Here is an 8,732-nt window from a genome sequence, read left to right on the forward strand (position 1 = left end):
TTCCGTGTCACGGTGCCCAAATCGACGATGCCACAGGTGTAGACAGGAAACTCCACAAGTAGGCTCGACGAGCATTGCATGCTCCGAATAACGCTTCAAGTGATACAGACCGCCTTGTCGTTCGCCAACTAATACCACCTTTTCACCTTTTCTAACCCGGCAGCCAGCCTTGTCAAACACAACTTCAAAACCTAAATCGGCAATTTTGCTAACCGATAGAAGGTTTGTTGTGAGCGAAGGCACGTGGCAAACGTTGTCTAGCGAAACGTTCATTCGAGCACCATTTCCATTCACCGACACCAAACTACTGCTTCCGACACCCGCCGACTTGATGACTCGTCCATTGGCCAAGGAGATAGTAGACCGCTTCGATTTGTCAATGTGGTGTAAAATAGATGTATCGTTCGTCATATGGGAAGTCGCACCCGAATCAAAGCACCATAGTCCTTTAGTTTGTGCCTTCCCAAGGAACAAACACAGACCCATACTATTGTGTTGTTTTTCTTCCACAGTGACGTTCGCTGATTCACGAACTCCTCTCTCCTTTTTGTCCGCAGCCAACTTTTTACAGTCTCTTCGGAAATGCCCGTCCTGCCTGCAGTAGTGGCACTGCATCTTCTTCTTTTTCTTTCCACTGGGTTTATTGCTAGCACCATATTTCCCAGAGTACAGAGCCTTTTCTTCATCTACGCCATTCGCACGCCGACGCCCTTCGTCCAGCAACTTCCCTTTAACAAAATCTACTGTTAGGTCAGCATCCGGCCTACTCTCCAATGCTGTTATCAGACCGTCGTAAGATTTCGGTAGACTGGACAGCATCAGGGCAACGAAGGAGAGCTCCTTCATTTCCTCACCAAGGGCTATCAGTCGGAGACGTAACGAAGTAAGTTCTTTCAGGTGCTCAGCCATGTTTCCACTTTCCGGCATCTTGGTGGCAAACATTTGGCGCATTACATGAATCTTGCTCGAAAGGGATGACCGCTCGTGATAGCCTTTCAGAGCGTCCCACATCTCTTTCGCCGTATTCGTCTGCATGACATGAATAAGCTGGCTGTCATCCAATGCCAAGCCGATCAGGGCCCTCGCCTTCTCATCGTCGGCTAGCCATTTGGCATCAGGGGCCTCCGGCTGCTCCTCCGTCACAACGTGCAGTACTTTATCACGTGACAAAAGGAGCCGCATCTTAAACTTCCAAACCGTGTAGTTCTGGTCACTCAGCTTCTCAATCGAAACATGTGTTTCCGCCATCGCGTATTCTTTCCAAACACACACACTACGGATAACACCAGGATGCTAATTCACCAAAAGTCACTTTCCTGCTACAGTAAACCGCAAAACTTTATGTTGTCCACGATGCACTGGGCCCATAACCTGTTGGCGAGGGTGGAAAACTAAAGAGGTGGCCAAATATGTTTTACGTTTACAACACAAAAGAAACTTTATTAGCACATTCGATAGCTGAGATGTTAGTCGTGTCGCAGAGATCAGAATATACAGGAAAAAGGCGCGTTTTCCATAGCGTCGCTTTTAAACGTCAAACGCGAAAAACAAAGTTCGTGCAACGGTAAATTCGTTTGACAGATGGCACAGTGGTTGTACTTTCAACAATTATACGATTGTGTTCTCTTCAATGTCCGTCGAGTATTGCGTCACTGATCTGATCACACATCTTGTCTGAGTTGTTTAAGACTTCTCGCACGCCTCTAGTACTGTTACTGGTTGGAATCTTGAGAAGAACTGAACAAAGTAAACGAAGTTATTATACGATTGTGTTCTCTTCAATGTCCGTCGAGTATTGCGTCACTGATCTGATCACACATCTTGTCTGAGTTGTTTAAGACTTCTCGCATGCCTCTGGTACTGTTACTGGTTGGAATTTTGAGAAGAACTGAACGAAGAGTAAACGAAGTTATTATACGATTGTATTATACCTTCAATGTCCGTCGAGGATTGCATCGCTTATCTGATCACACATCTTGTCTAAGTTGTCTAAAACTTCTCGCACGCCTCTAGTACTGTTACTGGTTGGAATCTTGAGAAGAACTGAACGAAGAGTAAACGAAGTTATTATACGATTGTATTATCCCTTCAATGTCCGTCGAGGATTGCATCGCTTATCTGATCACACATTTTGTTTGAGTTGTTTAAGACTTCTCTCTTCTGTCTTAAAACTATTTGTCCAGAATTGTGTTCTGGTCGGAATACAAACCGAATACAACCATACAAATTTTGAGTAAATGTGATGATAGAAGCTACTCAAGCCGAAGCTGTTTGTCTGATTTCCTATTTTCACTGGTGTTGCCGCCCCCACTCTCTCTTGCTGAGTGGTGAAGGCTGTTGGCAGTCACATCCATACAGATCCATACAGGGGAGCGCTCTCTTAACTCAGGGACTTTTCTCTCGTCGTCTGAGGGATGTCCCAACGAATTTTAAAATTAATGAGACTGGAACGATCGTCGGTTGTTGACTATCGACTACCGACACCTACCCGTGTCGCAGTTTGGGTAGTTTGAGAATTTCTCCCAGCCAGGCTACTATGTCCAAAGGGATGGTATGCTGTCGCAGTTGTCCGAGCTGCTCCGGTCCCTTAGATTCTATTAGGTAACATATCCGTCAGGACACCAATATTTCGCAAATGTCAATATTTGTGCGATAGGACATCACTTGCTCCCAATCGCTCCCAATTGTTCCTCCGGAATCGTGATACGACCGCACGCTTTGGTTAATGTAAACGCTGAAGGTTCGACCGTTATCAGGCCCAGTTTGAGTTTCATGTGATATTCGGATAGCTGTGATCTTGAGATAGCTTAGTCCTCGTCGGGTTACATGCAGATGCGTCACTTCGATCAACACCCCGATCCAGTCAAGTCAACGAAAGAATACTTGCCCCCTAATCGCAATCAAACGTTCGTGATGGTCGCGTATCGAGATGAGCACAACATCACTCCCTGCTGACATCATTGCCCTCAGCGCACCGTAAGTGTTCTTATTACATACCGATTCTTTTTTCTCACTGATTTTAGCAAACTAAAGGCTGGAATTATGATTTAAAGTAATATATTTTTCTTCTGTATTCTAAATAATCCTATAGCTTCAGACGACGTTCCCAGTAAAGCACACAGTTACAGCTCCGCAAAATCACTATGTGCCAGGCGATACGGCGTAAGTTCATCTTGGATTTATTTTGGAATTTTAATTTTAATTCTATCCTCGATATATTCTAGCCTACATTCACACTTGCGCTAGCAAAATCAGCGCATCAGCGTGGATAGAAATTAGAACAACTTCAGCGAATCCAGATCGTAGGCGGCATCGAAGCATGGAAAAGATTTACAAATGGCAAAACTTCATTTCAGAAGGTAAGTTCTTTTAAGGCTTTTTTTATTACCGTAGATACTGTAGACATTAAACAAAAACTGGTCCATGAGCGATTTGTTGAATAAGTCAGAGAATCATAAGGAATGGATCAGAGTCACCAGACGAGCTGGACGATGATTTAGTTGTTCAAATTTGCAAATATTTATTATAATAGTTGGAGAAAAGAAAATTATATCGAAGAGAAGATAGAATTAAATCTAAACCAAGCAAACGAATGCTACAATAGTCCAGTTAATATTAATTAAATGAGAGAGTAGTTTCTTCCTCACGGAAACACATTAATCCGAATGGATGCAAATATACGAAAGGTTGTAATACTTCCTGTAACAATTTTCCTATCGCACCTTTTCGCCTTCATGCTTTGAACATGGTTGCGTTCGACCTCTACGGTCCAGTTCGCGTTTCCTGATCAATCTGGTGCATCGCGATATAAAGTCTGCCGATGGCTAAATTTCGCAACCGCGGTTCGAACGACTCGATCCACCGTGCCACCTCATTGCCGATCACGGCCGCTGTGCTGCGCAGGTGTTGGCTCGTCCCGTTCAACACATCCATCGGCACGGCTACTATCCGCGGGAAGGTTTCTTCACGCTCGTCCTTCCCCCACCGGTCCGAAGGGTTCTCAATTCTGGGAAAACTTTGGCCAGCACTTGGGGCAGGAAATGGGTCTTGTGATGCGGCGTCGGGCGAATCCGAGCCCATGCTGACGTGCTGATGATACGAAAACGCGGGACAACTGTTTTCGTCTCCCGAGTAAACTGGTGGTTGCTCGGTGAGCTCCGATGGGCCAGAATCGTTGGGTGATTCTTTCCCCGTCGTGGTTATGCTCGTAGACATCTGCTAGGGTCAGGAAACAATTATTAAATGCTGTTGGGTGTGAGGAAAAAAAACATCTAGCAAATACTTACTGTATCCTGCATATCATCAACGTCGGAAGCGGAAGATACAAACAGCATCGATTTGTACGCAAACCAGCATGGTGTGTACACCTCCCTACATTCTTGCGATAGATTCTCATCTATTGATGGACGTGCAGAGTGTGTTACAACACAGCGTCATGTAAAAGCAGCCCCCCCACCAGCAGTACTTACCCGTTTCGTGTTTTTGGCTTTTCCTTACTTTCGCTCGATATGTTCGAAAGCAGCTAAGAAGCACTTGCCACTGATGTTTCGCTTCCTGTACGGTGCAACGCTCCCGTACTGCTACCTCCTTCCAGGCGACGTCCTGCTGTCGTTTGGTCTTGTGGTTCCTCGATACGCGTTTCCATAAAATAGGTCTGCTTTTGATAGATGCTATCAGCGAAAGGCTTTTCTCCACATTCTACAATGAAACGTTGATGTGTGATGCGTTAATAATCGTCTGATCATAATCAGTCATTCAAGTAGGACCGTTTGGGTGTCCTGTAATTCTGGGACGGGTTAGCAATTCTAATCTTGTGGACCCTGGAACTATTTTTTCAGGACAGGATTCAGCCCATTTTTTCTGGCATCTCTTTTTGGCCTTATGATACCGCCGTAGTTGGATAGTCAGTCCTCCCACTACGGGGGAACGGTCCGGATGGGTTCCGAACCCCGGCCCGGCTGTATTAAGACCGGCGCCGTTAATCTCGCATCATAAGCTTGATTTTACCCACAGCTGCACCTCAGTCAGTACTGTGAAAATTGCAACCGAAAGTTATCCCTACCCATCGTAATGCGATTGTAGTTACGCTACTGCTCAATGCACCGATGCACACACGCACTGACAGTGTTTGACAAAAGAGCCACTTGATGAATCCGGATGGCCTAAATCTGATCATAAACACCGGACGGGGACCGGTGAAATCAAGCTGGCTGTGCTCGGTTCCTAATCCTCCAACACGGAAAACACCGAACCGAAATCACACAAGAGCTTAGCCTGAACCTGAATTACGCACCGACGAAGCCCCATCCCCCCTTGTACCATCGCGTAAACACGATCGAAAACATACCAGTTTCCTATAGTTTTTAGGTTTGTTGTTCTCCATGTTTGCATGCTGAAACGAAGAAAACGGGAAAACATAACCTTTTTTTTTTCTTCTGCCGCGCTTTAACGAATGCCACACCAAAATCATTAAAGCCTACGTATTTTTTTGTACGCTACCTTCATTCGGTGGTGCTTCCAGGGGAGAACTCTGTTTACGTTTGCTTTACGCTGCTGTTTGCTTGTCATGTTTGCGTCGTTCCCCTACTCGATGTTTGACAGACGGCGGAAAAGCATTTGTTGACAGTCTTTGCGCTTGCGTTTGCATTTCCCGTCCCCTGTTGTACCACTTTTGTAATTCATTTTACCGAACATTTTTATGCTTCCATCAGCGTGCGCTATCCGTGCCACGAAAATGCAGCAGTTAGAAATGTTAACGGTTTATTCAATATTTTCTAACAGCGTACGGTGCTGGCAAGACCACACAGTGGGATCACCCGTTAGGATGCTGGTGGTGATGATCCTTTTCAATATTTAATAGTTCAACATTTCAACTCAACACATTTTGGCTTTTTAAAATGGCACACTTTTTTATTTTCTACCAATAAGCTGTGTAACCTTCTCGTAAAACGATAAAAAGAAACATAATTTCGATATTTTTATGTATGCCGAAACCGGTTGCGTACTGTGCAACGCTCGAATAAAATCGAGGAGCACGTTCGCAGTGTACCCGGGTGTACGGTGATGACGTGCGCTGTCATCGTAGCAAGCAGCGTGTTTCCGTGTCGTTTGAGAACGATGATGGTGAAAGTAACTGCCAGGCACATTCGTGTTGCGGTAATGGCGTAATTGAAGCAAGCAATTGTTGGTTTCTCGTGTGTTGAAGTGCACCTTGTGGTGATGCAGAGCTTCGTTGGATTTGGTAAGGGTTTTCATTGATGTATTACTTACACCGTGCTTTCCATCGCAAATTACCTCTCATGTAAGCATCCATTACAATATCCAATATGGCGGACCAAACCTGGCGTTTCTGAGTGAACACACTTGTTCAGTAAATCGTCGACTAATTCTGGTGAGATCAAGATTTTGAATGGTGGTTACTGTAATGGATTGCCCATTATCGAATTGAAATGTGGCACGAGTGACATCGTTTTATTATTACTAAAATTGCCCTCTCAGACATTCGGTCGTATTTTATTTGCCCCATCATCCCCAAGACGTACATGTCGCACCTCCGTGTGATGCGTCCTGGGCGATGCTATTAAAAAGCATGATTTTCTACCCACCGGTTTGAGCTTATAAATATGTCCAAGCGAATCGCGGTCCGCATTCTGTAACGTAAAGATGGCCGTAGTATTCGGTACGCTACTAGCGGTACTGCTATTTCAAATCCTCGACTGCACACCGGATGTCGGTACAAAGCGGTTGCTGGTACGCGATACAGTTGGTAACCATTTTTCGGAGGTGATTGTGAACGCCCTCAACCGGTACTACGTGCAGAACCATTCGTCCACGTTGCTGATGCGTCTGTCCACCGTTAGCCGGCAGACGTACGACCTGCAGTCGGACATCATGGACGAGGTGATGCAGCGTACGTCGCACAGCATCGCGTACGAGTATCGCTCGGTCGGGCAATACTATCCTTCCCGGCGGCCCCGCATATTTAATCTCGCCTTTATCGACGGTTACAACGCATTCGAGCAGCTGTTCGATTCGCTCGATCCAGCACAGAACGATTTCTCCGGATATTATCTGCTGGTGCTAACGGCGCTTGATACAGTGCCGGTGGAAACTATTGCCCGCATGTTTAGCATTCTGTGGACGTTAAATGTGGTGAACGTGAATGTGGTTACGGCCGATCTGCAGGACTATAGCCACTGGCAGAGTGTGCTGATGTACACGTACTACCCGTACACGTCCGATGGTTGTGAGAAGAATGTACCGCAGTTGGTGCATCGCTTCCGTAAGGGTACCAAGTGGACGGATCACAGGATTGAACTGTTTCCGAACAAACTGTCCAACTTTCACCGTTGTCAGATCACGGTCGGTACGTTTCATCTGCCACCGTACGTGTTGCTCAACCGGCAGGATCGGGAACAGTTGAGCTACGGTGGCTTTGAAGGTGATCTGTTGCGTGCGCTTAGCGTGAAGCTTAACTTTACCGTGCGCCTGATCGAACCGGAAGCTGGTGAGCTGTGGGGCCAGACACCTTCCAGTATCGCGTCATCTACCAACTCGTCCGGATGCGTCCAGTTGGTACTTACCGAGCGAGTTAACCTCACATTTGGTCGGTTTGCGATTCGTGGCGATCGGAACCTGTTGATGAAGAGCAGCCGTAGCTACTATACCGTCCGCATGATGTTTGCTGTACCGTCCGGCCGGGAGTACACACCGTTCGAGAAGCTGTTCCGTCCGTTCGCCCGCTCTACCTGGATGATGGTGATACTGTACCTGATCGTTGCCATCTGCGTCATTGGTACGATCGAACTCAGCCGACGATCTGACGTACGCGACTTTGTGTATGGGCGTGGCGTGACCACACCACTGCTCAATCTGTTCAACGTAGGGTTTGGCGGTTCACTAAAACTTCTACCCGGGCGAAACTTCGCCCGTACACTACTGCTACTGTGGATGTACTACTGTCTTGTGGTGCGCACCTGCTATCAAGGATCATTGTTCGAATATTTGCAGGAGCACAAAAACTTTAGCCCACCACAAACGGTCGATGCGCTGGTGGGGGAAAACTATCGCTTCTACTCACTGTACGGTTCCGCTCTCTATCTGCAGCAGATGCCTGCGATACTGTCACGGTATTACTAGCGGCTCCAATAGTGACCATTACAATTTCTTAACCACTAACAGCTATTTCTGTTCGCTCGCTCTATTTTAGCATTACCTGGCTTGAAGATGATGATGCCTCTGTTGATGAGCATCTGGTACGGTTAGCAGCACATCAGGCACCGGCCACCGCCCTGTTCACCGACATCGAACGCGTTGCCTACCATAACCGCTTCCGGACCCGGGACGGTCTCGTATCCATCGCAAACGTGGTACTGGTGCGTCTACCGATCGGTATGTACTATCCGAAGAAATCTTGCCTTGCCAATCAATTCGATCGCGAACTGGACGGTCTCGTGACGTCCGGTTACGTTAGCTATCGCCTGGGACACTACGTTGATTACGACTCACTGAAACGGCCGCCCGTATACGAACACGCACCGACACCGCTCACCATCGATCAGCTTGCGGGATGCTTTGAAACACTGTTCGGTTTGCTGCTGGTCGCCACCGGTTTGCTGGGGCTCGAACTCTTATCACGCTCTGGATCGTACTCAATCGTACGCTGCTTACCATTCTCCAAGACGGCGCAGTAGGAGTGCCGTGTGATGATGTGATTTTTGTTGTTGTTGAAC

General features: G+C 46.8%; 2 protein-coding genes across 4 annotated transcripts; one reads left to right on the forward strand and one right to left on the reverse strand.

Annotated features, from left to right (window-relative positions):
- Positions 1-3,046: 3,046 nt before the first annotated feature.
- On the reverse strand, positions 3,047-5,786 carry LOC118516352. Of its 3 annotated transcripts, none has more exons than XM_036062175.1 (5): positions 5,500-5,700; positions 5,348-5,392; positions 4,470-4,698; positions 4,287-4,396; positions 3,047-4,218 (listed from the first exon to the last, which is right to left on the reverse strand). In XM_036062175.1, exons 1-5 carry the CDS (start codon positions 5,566-5,568, stop codon positions 3,763-3,765), a joined length of 909 nt encoding a protein of 302 aa, XP_035918068.1. In that variant the 5' UTR covers positions 5,569-5,700; the 3' UTR covers positions 3,047-3,762. The 3 variants fall into 3 exon arrangements, with proteins under 3 accessions (XP_035918068.1, XP_035918078.1, XP_035918087.1); XM_036062185.1 differs by having other exon boundaries at positions 3,047-4,215; positions 5,500-5,695; XM_036062194.1 differs by lacking the exon at positions 5,348-5,392 and having other exon boundaries at positions 5,500-5,786.
- A 465-nt stretch (positions 5,787-6,251) lies between these two features.
- Positions 6,252-8,203, forward strand: LOC118516390. Its single transcript, XM_036062256.1, has one exon. The coding sequence runs from the start codon at positions 6,664-6,666 to the stop codon at positions 8,137-8,139; it is 1,476 nt and encodes a 491-aa protein (XP_035918149.1). The 5' UTR covers positions 6,252-6,663; the 3' UTR covers positions 8,140-8,203.
- Positions 8,204-8,732: the final 529 nt, after the last annotated feature.

The sequence above is a fragment of the Anopheles stephensi genome, chromosome X (genome assembly GCF_013141755.1).
Source record: "Anopheles stephensi strain Indian chromosome X, UCI_ANSTEP_V1.0, whole genome shotgun sequence".
Classification (NCBI taxonomy): domain Eukaryota; kingdom Metazoa; phylum Arthropoda; class Insecta; order Diptera; family Culicidae; genus Anopheles; species Anopheles stephensi.